The 18,207-nt window shown below is 52.3% G+C and overlaps 1 protein-coding gene across 3 annotated transcripts in view; it reads left to right on the top strand.

Moving 5' to 3' along the window:
* Vps13 (vacuolar protein sorting 13C) overlaps nucleotides 1–18,207 on the top strand; it is a 123,427-nt gene that overhangs the window by 45,122 nt on the left and 60,098 nt on the right. For all 3 annotated transcript variants that reach the window (XM_077707058.1, XM_077707056.1, XM_077707057.1), the window contains exons 30-40: nucleotides 1,700–2,004; nucleotides 2,701–2,854; nucleotides 4,287–4,473; nucleotides 4,994–5,082; nucleotides 6,332–6,477; nucleotides 15,080–15,309; nucleotides 15,430–15,563; nucleotides 15,722–15,844; nucleotides 16,385–16,537; nucleotides 17,309–17,494; nucleotides 18,011–18,130. In XM_077707058.1, coding sequence (XP_077563184.1) covers nucleotides 1,700–2,004; nucleotides 2,701–2,854; nucleotides 4,287–4,473; nucleotides 4,994–5,082; nucleotides 6,332–6,477; nucleotides 15,080–15,309; nucleotides 15,430–15,563; nucleotides 15,722–15,844; nucleotides 16,385–16,537; nucleotides 17,309–17,494; nucleotides 18,011–18,130 — 1,827 coding nt within the window. The remainder of the gene's footprint in view (nucleotides 1–1,699; nucleotides 2,005–2,700; nucleotides 2,855–4,286; nucleotides 4,474–4,993; nucleotides 5,083–6,331; nucleotides 6,478–15,079; nucleotides 15,310–15,429; nucleotides 15,564–15,721; nucleotides 15,845–16,384; nucleotides 16,538–17,308; nucleotides 17,495–18,010; nucleotides 18,131–18,207) is intronic.

Raw genomic sequence — 18,207 nt, 5'->3', positions numbered from 1 at the left:
CACAAAAATCACCCCTCGTCTTATATAGCGGTCATTGGCAGAATGTAAATCGTTGTCTGGCAAGAATGTGCAAGCGCAGTCCGTCGCCATTGCCATTCGTGTCGGACTGCTCTCTCGCACTATCAGGCTTTTATTTGATTTCGCTTTTCTCCAGTTTTTCGTCTTTTACTCGTTTATTGTGCGTGCGTGCGTACATTTCTGTACGTCTCTGTTCCGAGATGAGTGGCGGCAGTCGACGCCAGTTCACCGCGGCGTTTAAGCTGACGGCGATTGAGTCACCGACAGAATGGGAATATGGTGGCGCAACGCCAGTTAGGCGTTTCAGAGAAAAGTGTGCGGTACTGGCGGAGCCAGAAAGCTAAGCTGTGCGCGTGCAACCCCCGAAACTGATCGTTCCGTGGACGTCAAGCGGTGCACCCCGAGTTGGAGAACAAAGTGGTGGACTTCGTCTGGGAACTTCGCTCACGATCGCTCCGGAGGCCATGAGCGGACGGGCTCCGCGAACTGTACAATGAGTGGATAGCCGGCGACAACAAAAAGACCTATACGGGCCGGTTGCGACCGTGTCAAGCTGGGTGTCCTTCTCTGGGCAGTCGCTGCCCGACGACATGGTTACACGAGCGTTCAGGAAGTGCTCCATCAGCAACGTGCCTGATGGCATGGAAGATGACAGTGTGAAGCAGTCATCCTTGGACGACTCTGAGAGCTCGGACGAGTGACTTCGGCAGGCATAGTGAGTGGCAGTGACGGTGGGGCGTCGAAAATAAATATAGACATTGTGAGTGCGCTTCTGTGCCGAATTATTTTTTTTGTCAACTTTTCCCACCTCAAGGTAGGGGCTCGACCTATATACCGGGTCGACCTATAATCCGGCTTATACGGTATATGTTGGCACCGCCATTTTGGGTCACTCGCTGGCCACCGCAGCAAGTCACTGGAGCAAGACTGCACCATAATTTTCACCGCAACGCGGTTTACTTGCGAAGTTTGAATCATCTTATCTATTTCGCATTGCTGGGTGTTGTGGGAAATGAAAACAGCTATGTGTTGAGCACTTTGACCCAATAGCGATGGCACGGGACCGTTCAAAGTGTGTGCACACCCTGTATGGGAATGCCATTTTTTTTTATCTCCGCCTTGTGCTATCGTTCATTTAGCTTAACTTTGGCAGTTTTACACTTGTTTTTTCCCTTCTAAATTTGCTCAACCACATCGGCCTTATCTCGCTCGCGCCAGGTGTGGTGGGGCTGGCGACTATAAACAGCGCCGGACGGCGCGGGTGTCGCGTAGCACGCGGCGCTTGGCTGGCAGGTTAGCTCAGATGCCGTGGTGGGGACGGGGGCACAACATAGGTGGTGATTTTTTTAAACTTTGGATTTCAGCTTAAGATTCGCAAATCACGCGAGAACGTGATAAAATATAGTAGTTTGAACGAGTTCTTAGCCCCACTGTGGCGCGAGACCGTCCACTAGGCCGGCATTTACCCGCACCCCGGTCGTGTGACACCCTGGTCATACGACGCTTTCTCGTGGTCCCTTGAAAGTTGCTGGGACGAAGTAGTCGTTTTAATGGTGGGCCAAACTTGTATTTAGTCTTCATGGCCCCTTCCAGAGGAGCGTCATTGCCAGCCTTGGCTGGCTTAACCCGCACGCCTTCGAGGTGGATAGTGTCTCACTCCCCTTCGCCCTTTCTGTTGCAGCACTTTGTGGACCGGTTCCAGGCGGCCAAGCAGCGCATGTACGAGGCGACGGCCAGCATGGCGCAGGCGGCGCGGGCGAGCGTGGAGACGGCCTACAAGCAGGCCTACAAGATGGCCATGGACGTGTGCATCAAGGCGCCCGTCATCTACATGCCCCAGAACTGCAAGTCGCACAACCTGGTCGTGCTCGACTTTGGCGTGCTGCGCGTGCACAACGCCTTCCGACTGGATGCGTGTGGCTCGCCCGAGCTGCCCTGCCTCTGCGAGGAGCTGGTGGTGGAGATCGACGACCTCAAGCTCTCCCGGTGGGTAGAAAAACGAGACAGGGCGTCCTGACTTTGTTGGCTGTTTTCTTGCCTAGTCACTGCACCTCAGTTATGCTTCACACCGTGGACTGGTACAGAGCAGAGGAGGAGTGAACCCACTCGGGGCTCGGTGTTTATGAAGAGGGCATCTCGCTTGAAATTTCAAATGATGGATCTGTAGGAAACGTTCGGGTTCAGTTCTCGCAAAAGAGTTGGTAAAACTCTGGCTTGTGATGACGTGCCACAATATGAACAAAAAAACAGTCGTGGCGCCGCAGCTAGGTGGAATTCAGGCAGACATTAATTGTAAATAAAGCAAAATGTAAATGCGCATCCAGCAACATTAAGATATATCTGAAAAAACACATGCAAACCTGTGTTAATGCTTCACCTCCTCCCCCCCCCCCCCCTCCTTTCGTGAAGTTGTATGTGGTCTTTAGGGGTCCTTTACATGCCAATTCTTTTAGAGAGCCTCAAAACAGGCCCTAGTATTGCTTTTTGTTGCCATATCTCTTGCAAAGTTAGGAGAAACTAGTTTCAGATTTGTATTTCTCTGTAGTGATGATGTTAACATTACAAACATTTAACTTGGTTGAAATTTGAAGTGGCTGCACGAGAAGTTGTTCAGCTTGGCTGAACTTCTGGCGATAGATATTTCACCACGGGGACAAACTTTTAATTCTCTTGTTGCTACAGCATCAAAACGAAGGTGCCAGACAAGGAAGATGTCACGGAATACCCCCTCCTGCTTCCGGTGTCCTTCAAGTTGCACACTATCAGAAACATGAACTTTGAGACCCACCCTGAAGTTCCTGAAATGAAGAATGTTGGAGTGCTGCCCAATATTGAGGTATTGCTGAAATCGTTGCTGCATTTGCGCCAGTACTCTGCGTTCGACAGGAGGAGGCTTCAGTTGTGTTGTCCAAAATTTTCAGAACGTGCTACGGAATAAATTTAACTCCAAGGTTTTGTGCTTTTTTTTTTTAGAGTGCAGCTATTAAGTGCCCGCTCTTGTGGTTTCACGTCACCATCAGCCTCGTTGTAACCAAGCAAAGAGGACACTAAAGATAGAGATAGTAGGAAAGGGGAGGAGGAGAGTACGGCGAAATTGTGAGGGGGAGGGCGGTATGCTGAGGCTGCTTTGCGAAGCATGCTCCATGGCAGCGATGCACTACAAGGTAACGCCAGAGCACGGTGCGCCATGGTAGCGTGCACCATCATGCATTTGCTGATGACATGATCATTTTCTGAGAAGCAGCAGCTATGCGCCGTCGCCGAGAAGACTTTGCAGTTTACGCTGCACTCAAATCCCGCATTAAAAAGCATCGTAAGCGTCAGCAACTTTTTTTTTTTTTTTTTCAGCTGAGAGAGAAAGCTGACCGTGTAACTTTTGGTACTTTACTTACGGGATGAGAATATAGGTTATCACTTGTGTTCAGTGCTTTCCGTTAATTTCTTCCTGAAGTTGCCTTCCTGAAGACTCGTATCCAAAGGTTTTGAAAGGGGCCATGAAGGGAAAATACAACTTTCTTCAATTTGAAATAACTAGCCTTTACTGACTCAGTTTAACTTGATTCAAGCCAGGAAAGATGTTTTTTTTTTTAACCTGAAAAAATGCAAGAAATATTGACAGACCTTCAGATTTCGTGCTACAGATACACAGGAGTGATGCGATAGAGCAAGCATTCAAACACAGTTATCTATAGTTAAAACATAGAGTGTTAGAACATATAGCATTAAAACATAAAAGAGTTGCATGCTGACTGCATGTTAGCGTTCAAGTAATACCATCAAATGAAACTAATGACCCGACTGCAATTGGCCGTCATGTTTCTTGGTGGTGACTTTGGTTGACGACCTCCAAACACAAAAGCAAGATTCCGTGAAGACGTCGCCTACGAGTGGCTGGGGAGCCGCCACTGCTTTGTTTAAGCTCGATTAATATCTTCGTTATTTGTTTGAAATTTGCAATATAATTTGTATCATTGTTATTGTTGCAAGGCAGTCTTCCTAATAAGTCAATCTTGTATTCTGCCTTCAAAGCCTTTTAATGTGGAAAAACAAGTCTGAACAACAGTGCTTGTATTTTTTTGTTTTGGTTACTAGCAAGCACAGGTTAACCAAAGGCAGTACAAAAAAAAAATTGCTAAAGGGAAGGCCAGAAAACCTACTGCTCTCGGGGATCCACACATCAGCCTTTGGCATTCCGCAAGGCCTAACAGTGTCACCACTTCTTTTCGCCCTCTTGAAAATATTCATCTCCACTTTCTCCTTTTGCTCAGTTTATCCTGGGTGAAGAGGACTACTGTGCCATCATGCGCACCTTGGACGAGAACCTGAACGAGATCCCCCCTGAGGATGAGCCCCTGGACTGGTCATCAATCCCCGTGCCCGTAGTGACCCAGGCTCCTTACCTCACTCAGGAGGAGAAGTACTCGCACGAGCACACCGACCCTGTCTTGACCACAGGTAGGAAGAAGCCACATGGACGCAGATGGCGTCTGACTTCTTTTTCTCACAAAATGTGATGTGTGCCTTGCCCCAACAAAGTTTCATGTATTTGTAAGTATAATAGGTCACGGCATTCCCATTGCAATCGTCCTTATCATATCTCCTGATGTTATTCGTTTAGTTCCTTTGTTCTTTGTTTAAAAGTGACTGGCAAAGGATGTGGCTGTTCATGTTTAGTTTCAACTGAACTATAAGTTGCATTTGCAAATTGTTTAGGTGTCGCTAAAATGAGTCATTAATTAAGCTAATGACTTTGGTCTTCAACAAAATTGAATTCGACTTTTTTGGGCTGCTTCTTATGTTTTTAATTGATAGTTTGTGTTGTTGTTGCTGCTTTATCTAGATTACATTGACCTGAGTAAGTACAAAACAATTGCAACCTGGTTTCAAGCCTTATCAAAGGCCCCTTCCTTTAGCCACAATTTATGCAAGAATGAGTGTGCCAGACATCTTATTTGTACTTCTTTTTTTTTCACAGAGAAGGCCACGAGAAAGGCTATCCGAATTGATCTGCAGTTCCAGATTGACAGCGTAATTTTGGACCTCTATTTGAAGAGGACAAATAAGGTTGGCTTTGACTTTTCCCTTGCTTTCTTGCTGAGAGCAAGTTGGGGAATGCGCACATAGCATGTGGCTGAATGAAATAAGCTACCATAGGGGTTATCATTCATTGCTAAGTATAGCGTAGAGAAGTTTTTTTACTTGCCTTCAACTGTTCGAAGTAGGGGGAGAAAAGTGAAAGGCTACTCTCACGGGTGAAAAGCAAAAGGCTCTACAATTTGAGGCTGTCAACCTCGGTTTAGTTGTTTTATGCTGGTAGTACTCCAAGCAATAGGGTATGGCATGACGTTTCTACATTTTTCTGCACTCTGTTGTAGTTTAACATCTAATTGTTTTTGTTTAGGCACCTAGGCCATCTATTTTCTTTTTAAATCTTCTCTCGTAGTGGATATAATTATTCCGTTCCCATACCCCATAACTCTCCCATACAACACTTTCTGTGCTGCGGATGTATATCAGAAATCTAAAAAGCACAGGAATCACTTCTACAAATGTGATGTGTGGCGGACACGTGGGCGTTAGGTAGCATATTTATTCAAATTTAAGGCGAGGTTTTTTCCCAGATATGTAGTCTCAGTCATACCCCGCCTTGTATTCAAAGTTCAGTGTGCACGCACACATGCACCCACCCACCCACGTGCACGCACACACACACACACACACACACACACACATTGCGTTCGTTCTTTCTTTCTTTCTTTCTGTATCTGTTTCAATAACCTACCGAATTCTCCCCTTGGCTTTCCAAGGCATTCTTGACCACCAACGCCCATTTCTCTCTCTCTCTCTCTCTCTATATATATATATATATATATATATATATATATATATATATATATATATATATATACGCACACACGCACGCACACACACACACACACACACACACACACACACACACACACACACACACACACACACACACACACACACACACACACACACACACACACACACACACCCTTGCCTTATAATCGTGACCACCTTATAATCAAATAAATACAGTACCTGTATGAAAGTATTGGTTAAGTAGAGCTGTAGCACGCTTTCACACGGCTTTTGTGGTCATTACTAGAACTGGCTAAAGGTTTGAGTGGCTTTTAACGAGAAAATTATGACCTAAGATTTATTAACTACGTTCTGGTTTCACTATTGGATAAAGGATACTTTGAGTCCCATGACAAGCAACGTTTGTAGCTGTGCAGAGTTTTTGTGTATTTGTGTGCAGCCTAATTGCCCACTGGCCTATTTTCAGCTGAAGGAAGGTCTGGCACGACTGGAGATTGAGCTTCTCTCGCTCAAGGGTCACATGTTCCACGACGGTTCCTATTGGGTGGACACAGTGCTGGGAAACCTGATTGTGGACGACACTCGGGTCACCCGCAAGGGCGGCCTCACCAGGTAACGTGCAGTACCGTACTTACCCGATTCTAACGCGCACCTTTTTCCCGCAAAAATAGGCCGAAAAATCGACTGCGCGTTAGAATCGGATACGAAACCGAAACTGGCGAAACAGCTGAAATTTCATTCCACCCTACGCCATCGCCATCTCAAGATGGTGCCAAAGCTATTAGCAACAATTTTTCGGATCTACGCGCCTAGGCTTTTCTTTCGGCGTTCACACAAATCGTCAAATTATTCCACTTGTGTGCTTGATAACAGCAATGGCAGGCAGCAGCAACGAGGGTGCGCCGCTTCCGCGGCTTACGAGCCGATCCCACGCGTTCACAACGAGCGGTTGGCTGAAGCGTATGCCTCTGGATAAGCTCGCGGGATGGGCGTGCGAGGCGTGGGCCACGATCCCATCGAACATGGTTGAACGGTTGAACGTTCGTTCAGAAGTGTGGCATCGCGAACGCGCTTGACGGCACTTATGATGAGATGTTGCGGTCAGCGGAAGGCGACAAGGAGCTCTCGGAGAGCGACGAGGAGTGAGATGAGTGAGAATACTTCGGGAAATCAATCACCGGTTTCTCTCGCATTCGTTTTTCTTGCTCACAAAGTTCCTTGCGCGTTACAATCCGAGGTGCAAGTTTTTTCGTTTTTTTGCCTGGAAAATCGGGTGCGCGTTAGAATCGGGGGCGCGTTAGAATCGGGTAATTACGGTATATGGAATCAAGGTGTGCTTGGTGCTAACTCTTGGAGGGTCGCTAAGGGCAAAAGATGAGTCTGTCTTTATATAGTTTATCCCATCAGAGGTGACAGGTTTTGGGTGACAATTCTTCACTTGTCGATTGTTAATATCGAAAGTCTTCAAAACAGATTACGAGGGCTGGTCAAGAGGGAGAGCACTGCAGAAACCAATTTGTTTTAACATGAAAGTGTTTTATTCCGGGATACACAAAGATTTCACTGACATCATATCCGCCACGGAAATGTCGCCAGTACAACGAAGCAAGCGGCCTGTAAAGGGTTGTGGGGATCCGCTTGATCCCCTTTCCTCCTCCCGCGAGCGCGATGTTCGAACGAGCGCGCTTTCCCGCGCACGTGACGTCAACCTCGCGGGCCGACGCGCCGGCGGGCACCGACTGTCCCGCCGCCGCTGTCGCTCCTCCTCGCCCGGGAACCTGCCTCCTCTCCGCAGCGCCTTAAAACCGGACGCGCCCGTTTCGCGGCTCTCTCTCAGGACTCTCTGCTCTCTGGGCTCGGTCGGCTCTCTCGCGAGCTCTCTGGATGTCTCCCTGACTCCAGGGACTCGGGAAGGAGATGGAGGATGGAGTATAGGGAACGCGAGGGGTCGCGGATCGTATCGCACCCTCGCCGCCCCACGTCCAGGAGAAGGGAGTCGGATACCGGGGCGCTCCATGCCCCCGGCCGGCTCGTCTCCTCCCCGCCGCGCCGGCCGGTCGGGCGCTGTTTGGCCCCGATCGGACGCGTGTCGGTACAGTGTAGTTCTTAACCCGGTCTGGGCGTTATTATGCACTGTACCACTCGGCCAATAAACCCCATGGTTCGTCCTGGCCCCTTGGAGCCTGTCGTCGCCTGTGTCGGTGAGTCGAACCCGTCGCGGCGTCTCCCTTGTGGACGCCGCGTACCTCTCTGGGGCATTTTGGATGGGTCATTTCCGGGCGTCGAGCTGACATCGTCGCTCAACGTCTCTAACGAGGCTAGCCGGGGTCGTTTGTTGTCCCGTAGCCAGACCCAGTATGCCCACATTGGCGCCCAACACGGTATCGACACTGCGCGACGGAGCAGGCCCTTGGCCTTAGTCCCTGTGCGATTTACTGTGAGGTGAGCGGTTCGGCTTCCGAGCACGACGCTTCGGCGTAACGTGCTCCCGCCGCTCACCGCTGTCCGCGGATCGAGGCAGTTATCGCCCAACCCGCGCCAGCATGGCTTTTGGGAGCACGACGCTTTTCGTCGTCACGTGCTCCCGCCGCTCACCGCTGCCCGGGAACCGAGGCGATTATCGCCCGACCCGCGCCAGCATCTCCTGTGTTCTGTACGACTCAACGTAGTGGCGATCCCGAGCCTGCGAACTTGACGTACGATTTGAACCTGGAGCAGAGCCATACGCTCGCTACGTCGGAAACGAGAACACCTTTTGCTCGAACGACGTTAGCCTGCGGCCAATGTATCTCCACGTGCAGACGACAAACGGCCTTTGTGGCCAAGTTTGCGTTTCGCCAAGGAGCCCCTTGCGCCTCGTCGGGGAGCATCCTGCTCCGACGACGATAACGCGCATTCGTCCTACCGAGTGCATCATCGCACTCGCGGACGCCAAGGCCCTGTCGCAAAAGAGCGCATTTTGCTCCCACGACACGGCCGGGACCGCATAGCACATCCCCGCGCAGGCATTGTACGACGCTTTGTTGTCGATCTTGCCCGGCGCGCGTGAGATGCAGTGCGCTGAGTCCGCAGCTAGGCCCACTGGGGAGCACTGTTTCCCAGGTATAGCTCGCCTTACGATCTCGTGTTTCCAAAGCACGGCGGCCCGCTCGCCGCGTAGTGCTACGGACTACTTAGAGATCGGGCCACACGTTCTGAACGAGTTTGACCGTTTCGTCGACAAAAGTTCGTTCGTAGTGGAGACGGACCACGTGGCATTCAGCTGGCTTAAGCGGATACGCGAACCACGCGTGCTGGCCATATAAGCTGCGCCCGTGAAAACGTCACCGTGCGCAATGGGAGCGGTAGCACCACGTGGTGGCGGATACATTACGTGAGCCCCCGTGGCCGCTTGAGTGTTCCTAACGCGCCTAGCGCCCGACTGACCCCGTAGCCACGCGCTGAACGTCGGCCAGTTGGTGCGAGCCCCGAAGGGAATGCATTAAGCGTGCAAACGTTGCAATTCCCGGGCGATATCGCATACCGAGCAGACCCATTGTCAGCCGGTATTGCATCCAGCAGAGACGAGCAGGTGCCCGGTTATAAGAACGATCCGTGTTGTAAATATGATTTTAACTGGCTCTGTGTGAGTCGTGCTCTGTGTGAGCGGGCGACGCGGTCGCCGGAGGCTACTAACCGCTTGTATTGTGGTCAGCCTCGAGCGCTTTGCAGCTCGTACTGCTGCAGGCGTGTTTTTTTTTTATTTCTCGGATTCGTATCTGCTACATGCTCAATGTCTCTCGCTGAAGTTTATCCCACCGAAGGAAATTCCCCCTGAGAGTTTCACGGTGGTGAGCACCCGCAGTTTGAGGAAGGTGTACGATACTTCCGTGACTCGCGGGCGGCTGGGCGAGTGGCCGCAAGACTTTACGAAGTTGTGCCGCTCCACGACCTGGCCAAGCATGTAGCGAGTTGATCTCCACTATCCTCGCTCTTGCCGTTGCGCTAAAGGAAGGGAAACGCGAACGTGGCGGCGGATATTAGCCCCCGTCGCTAATCCGGAGTTCCTGACGCGCGCCGCACTTGACGGAACATACGACCACGTGCTCGAATGTGTTCGTCGGTGCGATCGTCGAAAGGAGCACTGCCACGAATTTGGCAATCCCTAGACGAAAAGCGTACCCGCGGTACCCCACATGCGGTCCGCCGGCATCGCCTTTGGCAGAACAAACCTCCTCCGAACGCAGCAGTAAGGTCCGTTTGTAAATATGTAAATAGTAAGTCGTTTGGCTGTGTGTGAGTCGCGCTCCGAGATGGAGCGGGCGACGCTGTCGCCGGAGGCTGATGACCGCTGGTGTTGCGGTAGGTCCCGTGCGCTATGCAGCCAGGCTGCTGCAAGCGCGTTTTTATTTTTTGCCTCGGACCCGTGCTTGCAAGGAGCGGATGGGAGCTCTGCCGATAAAATCTCACCCGATAATGCCCCGCGAGGCGCATCTAGGGTGACGATTTGCCGCAGTCTAGGGAGGCCGCGTTGGGCTTCCCCGACTCGCGACAGGCCGGATAAGCGAGCGACCGTAAGACTTTTACGAAGTTGAGTCACTCTGCGAAATAGTCCGGCCGCGCACACAGCGAGGAGGCTTTTCTCTTCTCGCTCGTGCCGCGCATGCCACAGCGCGAAGTCCGGATCACGCAAGTTATCCCACTTCATGCACCCAATCGAGAGGCGCAACCACGGCAAAATGCGGCGTACACTTGGGGACTCCACCCCGGTAGCCGTAGTCGTCGGTTCCTTTCGGGCTGCCGCTGTTTGCTTCGCGGATCGGCGACATTTTCGCCCTGCGGAAGCGCTAGGCATGCGCGATGAGGACAAAGGACCGCGATATTCACCCGTTTGGCTTTTTCCGCGGGCCTGATCATGCGTCCTCACGTCCGAGCGGAGCGTTGGCGCGGGGCGACGTTTCCGCCCCATGACCAACCCTACCGAGCGCCAGCGAGCGCCAACGCCGCAGCCACGGAGAGGTTTCTTCGCGACGCCCGGCTGGACAGCGAGTTTGCCCCCTCTTCTCCGTGGCGGGCGGAAGCGGGTCACGTCAGGCGACGGGCCCACGAATTGGCCCAATTAGCCCACGTGACACGCCAGGTAGACCCTCTCTCATGGCGGATGTCGGAGAGACACCGCGGGAGAAGGGCACGCCACTCAATCGGCGGCCTAGGGAACGACGCGGGCCTCACGCCCTTCGTTCCAGTATTCTTCCCTCCAGGCCTTCGTCGCCGATAGCGACGCTTTGGAAGGGGGGGGAGGATGGCCGCCGACGAAGCGAAACGGGGAATGCCGGCTACTTTCCGTGCGACCGCTGTTACGCACTACGCAGCCGTTAGCTCTCCCCAGTTTCTCGCGGCACCGGCGTTACGGCCGCTTTTTCGGCCCGAGCCTTTGCACGCCCCTATCGCTGTTCCCGGCAGGTAGTTTTGGGTTTCGCCTTTCGTCTCCCTTTCGCAGCACTGTACCTTGGCTCGGTCCCCAGCCCGGTTTTCTTCAGCGGTGCGGTTGCCGCACCACACACGGCCCTCGCCACACGCCATCCTGCATCGACCAGCGGCTTCAACGTCGCCACTCGCCAGGGCCATGGCACACCCAAGCAACTCGGGCGCTCCGGCGCTTTCTCGGGGCACTCCCTCACGATGCCTCGTGCGGCGTCGCTCGCCGCGGCTCCCCTCCTTGGCGCCTTCGACGAGCGCGCCCTGGGTGCTTCTTCGGGACCTTCAGCCGGTACGGCACCCTGCAGCTGCGGCTACCTTCCACCTCCGGTGGCCCTCTCCTGCTGCAGCTGGTCGAGCCACGCCTGGCAGCTTCAACCCTCGAGCCTGTTGCTCGAGCGTCCGGCGTGAACCTGCCCCGCGGTCTGGCGGTCTTGGGCCTGCTCCCTGGTGTCCTGGCGAGTCATCTCGGCGGCCCCTGTTCGTGCCGACCACTCGGGCGTCATGTCGAACTTTGGAACGGCGTGTCTTCGAAGCGTGGGCGTGTGTGTGTCGGCGTGGACTCCAACGTGCGGACATTCGCGGACTTCTTGGGCTGGGGACCCGTAGGGTATGTGCTGTGCCTGCTGTTGTCGAGCCGGTCCTTCAGACCGGGCTCGGTCTTGAGGAGGGGGGGATGTGGGGATCCGCTTGATCCCCTTTCCTCCTCCCGCGAGCGCGATGTTCGAACGAGCGCGCTTTCCCGCGCACGTGACGTCAACCTCGCGGGCCGACGCGCCGGCGGGCACCGACTGTCCCGCCGCCGCTGTCGCTCCTCCTCGCCCGGGAACCTGCCTCCTCTCCGCAGCGCCTTAAAACCGGACGCGCCCGTTTCGCGGCGCCCCTCTCGCTTCTGGCAACTAAAACGGCTCTAAACCACATTGACAGACTCCACAGAACTTCAGATGGCTCACTCCTCCTAACACGTCTTAGGAGTCGCCCACACTCCCGCATGGGAAAAATAGTCGCACAATTCGAAATCCTCATCGGTGAGACCAGTCCAATAGTTCACTACGACCCCACCCCCCCCAACTCAACCGCACCCATCCAGGTCAACACGTCACTACCAGGTGGTCGCTCCAAGCGCAACGCTCCACACTGCGCTTTGCGCCAGGACACCGAAGAACGCCTTCATGACCACTTTAACGGTTTCACCCAAATTTTCACCGACGGCTCGGTTCTTGACGGGAGATGCTCAGCCACAGCTGCCTGCATCATCCCCTCAACCGGAGCAAGAAGCCTCTGCCACTTACAATTTAACGCATGTTCCACTACGGCGGAAATTGCAGGACTCCACCTTGCCTGCGACCTAATCTCCAACGACCCCGACATCCAGAAGGCAGTCATACTCACCGACTCCAGGGCAGCCCTATCCAGACTCGCCTTCCCAAGGAAAGCTACTCCAGCCATCAAAAGTCTGCTTAATAAGGCCCTCCTCCTCAGTAAACACCATGGGAAACTCATCGCCTTCCAGTGGGTTCCTTCCCACGTCGGCATCCCTGGCAACGAGGCGGCCGATACTCTGGCCAAAGAAGGACACAATACCCCCACGACCCCATGCACCGATGTAGCCCGGATCGACGAGGCCCGTCTCATCATTCGTAGAGAACTCTGCTCCCTACACCCCGACCCTCGCATCGCATCAGGCCTCTATTTCCATCCCCTACCATACAAGGGCCTTTCCCGCCATGAAATGGGCCTCCTCCTCCGTCTCCGAGTTGGCTCCCATCGGGACGCCTCCCGTCTCCACAGGCTGGGCATTGCAGACAAGGCTAGCTGTCGCAATTGCACAGCTGAAGAGACGCTCCAACATCTCCTACTAGAATGCCCACAATACTCCGGTCCACGCTCCAAACTCTTGGCAACGTTCGTCTCATTACGCCTGACTCACACCACGCCCACGGATCTCCTATTTCCCAAGGCCCACCCCTCAGTACAAGAGAAAGCACTCCGGTCCCTCATCACCTTCCTGACCGAAACGCCCCTTCATACCTTCCTATAATCCCCTCCCCCTCCCAACCCCCCTCCTCATTCCTCTATAAATACACTATCCTTTACTTCTCTCTCACCTCCTTCCCTCCCTATCCTCTCATTATTCTCCTCCCGGTTGAGGTGTCATCCTAAGATAGACAGTTACCGGGTGGCTTCCTCCCACTTCACTTATATATATAACCACACACACGCTCTCTCAGGACTCTCTGCTCTCTGGGCTCGGTCGGCTCTCTCGCGAGCTCTCTGGATGTCTCCCTGACTCCAGGGACTCGGGAAGGAGATGGAGGATGGAGTATAGGGAACGCGAGGGGTCGCGGATCGTATCGCACCCTCGCCGCCCCACGTCCAGGAGAAGGGAGTCGGATACCGGGGCGCTCCATGCCCCCGGCCGGCTCGTCTCCTCCCCGCCGCGCCGGCCGGTCGGGCGCTGTTTGGCCCCGATCGGACGCGTGTCGGTACAGTGTAGTTCTTAACCCGGTCTGGGCGTTATTATGCACTGTACCACTCGGCCAATAAACCCCATGGTTCGTCCTGGCCCCTTGGAGCCTGTCGTCGCCTGTGTCGGTGAGTCGAACCCGTCGCGGCGTCTCCCTTGTGGACGCCGCGTACCTCTCTGGGGCATTTTGGATGGGTCATTTCCGGGCGTCGAGCTGACATCGTCGCTCAACGTCTCTAACGAGGCTAGCCGGGGTCGTTTGTTGTCCCGTAGCCAGACCCAGTATGCCCACAGGGTGCACCCCTGCACACAGGGTCTCCTTGCGGGGAAGCAACCTTTAGTACTAAAGAGTATGTCATACTTCGGGATGTTCGTTTTCGGGTGTCATATTTTAAAGCGAAAGTGTTTTATGCTGGTATGCACCGAGATTTTACCGACGTCATATCCGTCACGGAAATGACGCAAGTACACCTTTGCCGAAGCGACCCGCCAGCAGGACGCTCGCCAAGCACACCTACAAGACAGCCGCCGACCTGCTGTTCATGCTCCCTTTGCTGCAGATTTTATTGCACATTTTTATGACAGAGAAATTAACCAGTTTTTGTGTTTTTTGTCCCTTTAGTGTCTCTCAAAAGCCACTGTAACACTTTTTTATACTTCGGAGCTTTTAGAACGTGGCGAATAAGCGTGTCCAGTCCTTAGATTATGCATATATGCAATGTTTCAACCAGATATTACTGCTCTCCACATAGGAGATCACTTAAATACTCGTTCTTAAGATTTTACCTCTTGCCTGGCATTTTTATGTGCTTATGGGGCACCACACAAGCAATGTCGCCACTATTGGCTAGTTTATTTTCAGTTGCAGCAGTGAGCACATGATAATTGCCTTAAACAAAATTATAAAAGAGGTACCTATTTGCTGCAACAAGCAAGTTGCGGTGTGCTATTCTGTTCTGGTGATCACTTTGGTTTTTCAGTTCCTGGGTGCACAAAAGAAAAAGATAAGGCATTATAAGCATCCCCACTACAGGGCCCCTTTAAGTTTCTTCTGGCAAGGAAGGAGATAAAGCATAAAAACCAAAACACTTGGGGAAAACACGCTTATGCAAAGAAGCATGCTGCCTAATGATCAGCAATGCTGCTTATCCCAGTTTATCAACTTTTCCTGCGCTGCTTCTAACTGCCATCGACAAGCAGCTCCTGCACAGGGGGGGCATCATTGTTGCAGCCTTAGCACTGTTTAATCAGGTCATCACCAGATCAACCCATCACCACTCCCTCCCTCAGGTTCCTGACCCGGTCGTTGAGCAGCAAGGACAAGTTGGTGGATGTGCTGTACAAGGTGGACAAGAACGGGGACTTCTTCGCCCAGATCGACCTGTCCAAGATCACCTTTGTCTACTGCGTGGACTTCTTCAACGCCATCATGAGCTTCTACTACCTGGACACAATGTACAAGAAGGCCGACGAGAAGAGGCAGCAGGCCGTCAAGCGCCCGCCGCAGCAGCAGTCCTCTGGTGAGGTTGCCCAGAGGTTGCCCTTTACATTGCTCGATCACCTAGGTCGAGAGTTTGTGCTATGCTTTGTTCTCGATCATGCGTCAAAAGCCATGGCTTCTCGGGGTCCTTTTTTCGCAGCCACAGACACGACGTCACCACCCATGCCGCCGTATCCTCAGAGGAACTACACCGTGCAGCTGGAGATGGACAAGCCGGACATCGTCCTCGTGGCGGACATCGACGACCCGCAGTCGGCCTGCATCATAATGAAGGTGAGACTGGCTTGAACGGGTGCTTGCCTCCCAGGTCTTGACAGTGCACAATCCGGACAGCACTGAAGAGCAGCCAGAAAGTGTAAATCTGCGGTTGTGTGCTGGCAGGTCGTTGGGGTTGTCTGAAAAATCCCTCCATTCCCTCCATTCCCTTGCAGGGCTCCATTCATCACAAGCTGAGGCAGGTGGGCACCACGCAGACAATGACGGCAGTCATGGACGACCTGAAGATGTTCACGTCTTACGTCGACAAGTTCCAGCTGGAGCACGTTCGTTCGGAGGTGAGCTGAAGGAAGCGTGTAGGAAGCGTTGGTCAAAATAAAAATAAAAAAAATTAAAAATGGGTGGTACTGGAGCGACAGAATGGTTGCGAAATAGAACAGTACAAAAGGCAAAAGCGAGTTAGAGGGATACTACTACCACTTGCCTTTTGTGCTGTTTTATTTTCCGTTGGGCTTTACTGACTCGCCCCAGCTTTCTTTAGGCAAAATGGTATTTTAGTTCCGTAGTGGTGTGCAAAATTGCAGCATAAAAGAACATAATTCGATTCTTTGACAAATTAGGGACATTTGACCGGCAGCCTCATGTAGTGCTTTACTCAAGTTGTATGCGGATACTGTCAGCTTGTAGGTTTTTGTTGGTCTTAGCTTTTTTTTTGGTTAATGTTCAGAAAACTATCAAAATTAGGCCTGATCTGAACCTTACACTCTGAAATTTTTGTCGTGACTTTTAATGTAATTCTTTGTATTGCAGTAGTGTGAAAGGTGACAGAGATCAACTGTGTAGTAAGTTGTCCTTTTATTGTTTTTCCCTCTTTTCAGATTCTGAAGCCCACGGAGATCAGCCTCAACAGTACGTTCACTGTGGAAAATGGTCAGCACATGGAGATCAACTTTTCCCCCATTGAGATCCACGTGACGCCCTCTGCTGTGGAGATCCTTTCCAAGAGTCTTGGCTCTCTCGGGGCTCCCAGTGTGAGTGCTACTGTTTCTGCGGCGGAAATTGCCTTGCAAGCCTCATGTTCACTTAATGGTAGCAATAACAATAATTATTTTAAGGCTGAAGCATGTTTCTGACTTGAAAACTCCGACACACCGGGGAGTAAGTTGGAACTTTTCCTTGTGATCCACCTGGACCTACCTCATGGTGCCAGATAGCTCATCTTAATGTCCAGAAACCTACGTATGCACAGTCTGTGACATCCTCTGCTTTACAACTTGCATTCAAAGATCAACAGTCAAGAACACACGTCTCTGACATGCCAAAGCGACAGCCTGCATTTTTGTTACTGCTCTCTTCCATGCGTAGAATAACCTTGCGCTTGAGATTATTCTCGTAGTGGAAACGACGCATCATCGCGTCTTCCGTTCTTGGTGAGGATAGCCTATGGATCGAACAATGCCAGCGCAGCATCCGATTGCAAAGGCTCCTGCGATGCAGAAATTAACAGGAAAACCAGGCTGCTACGGTTTCCAGCAACAAATGACCTGCCACCCATGCATAATGGCAATGGGCAGCTGTGGGGCAGTTTCTATTACTACCTGATTCTAATGCTTTTAAGACCTATTGAACACAGAAAAAGTTGTGCTTTGGAATTTGGTAACTACGGTACCTTATAGAGAATTCTGTTGGGAATTGTAGGGACACCGCAGTCTTTGGCAGGGCTTACATTACTTCAGAGGACTGCAGTCTTGACTACTGTCCTATCGTGGCCCCCTCCCCTCTCTCCCATCCCTCGTTCCCAGTCGGAGCAGAAGGCGGACTTGGAGGCTGAGCCGAACAACCGGGACGTGTGGAGCATCATGAGCCTGGACAAGAGCAAGCTGTGGTTCCTGGAAGAGCCCACTGTGCCCCTGGCCGTGGAGGCCCTGGAGACCATGGAGACGACGGCACCCATCCAGGACAGCCAGGCTGCACGCAAGGACGAACAGGTACCATGAAAACCCACCTTGCAAATTTGTGGTTATGGGGCTTCACGCTTCGCTGTGTGCGGTTACATCGACCTTCTCCTTTTGGTTTGCAAGTGTGGCTTGTGAGTGCTGCCTGGAGCGCTTCGTAAATTGGGTTTCAAGGTAAATTCCTCATGGAGACCTCACCCACTTGCTTGCGGGTAGGGCGGTCACATTCTCAAATTACATTCTGCACCAGTGTAATCCGACTCTTCTGCTGTGACTGCCTAGCATGACCTAAAGTAATCTGCCCGACCCTATCAGCAAGTTATCCGTGTGACGTGCATAACCTCGTACAGATTTCTTGCGGATAGGGCAGTCAAGCATATGTGGCGTGTTGGTGGTACCACAGCAATCACTGTAAGAAAAGTACCCCCCCTTTTTCTTTTTTTACTGACCCTTACATGTGTGCTACCACAGAGTGTGGTGTATGCTTGGCTCTCTGCAAGAAAATTTCTCGTAAAGGAGTTTATGTGCGGCTTGTGCAATCTCTTCCAGGCCCTGATAACTGCCAAGTCTCTCGTGATCACCCTGGAACAAGGCTCAGAAAACCGCTCAGTTCCCATGCTCTTGTGGAAGGCCAGCCTGGAGGCTGAAGTCCTGGACTGGTCTTCAGAGGTGAGGCCGCACTACTTCTTAGCTGAGTTTAGCATTTGCTAGGTGTTTCTTTCAGCTGACGCTTTGACTGAGCATGC

This window comes from Haemaphysalis longicornis, unplaced genomic scaffold (assembly GCF_048455015.1).
Source record: "Haemaphysalis longicornis isolate Haplotype H1 unplaced genomic scaffold, Haemaphysalis longicornis Haplotype H1 scaffold_4, whole genome shotgun sequence".
In the NCBI taxonomy this organism is placed as follows: Eukaryota; Metazoa; Arthropoda; class Arachnida; order Ixodida; family Ixodidae; genus Haemaphysalis; species Haemaphysalis longicornis.
The sequence above is the reverse complement of the archived record's forward strand: the minus strand, read 5'-3'. Positions and strand labels throughout refer to the sequence as shown.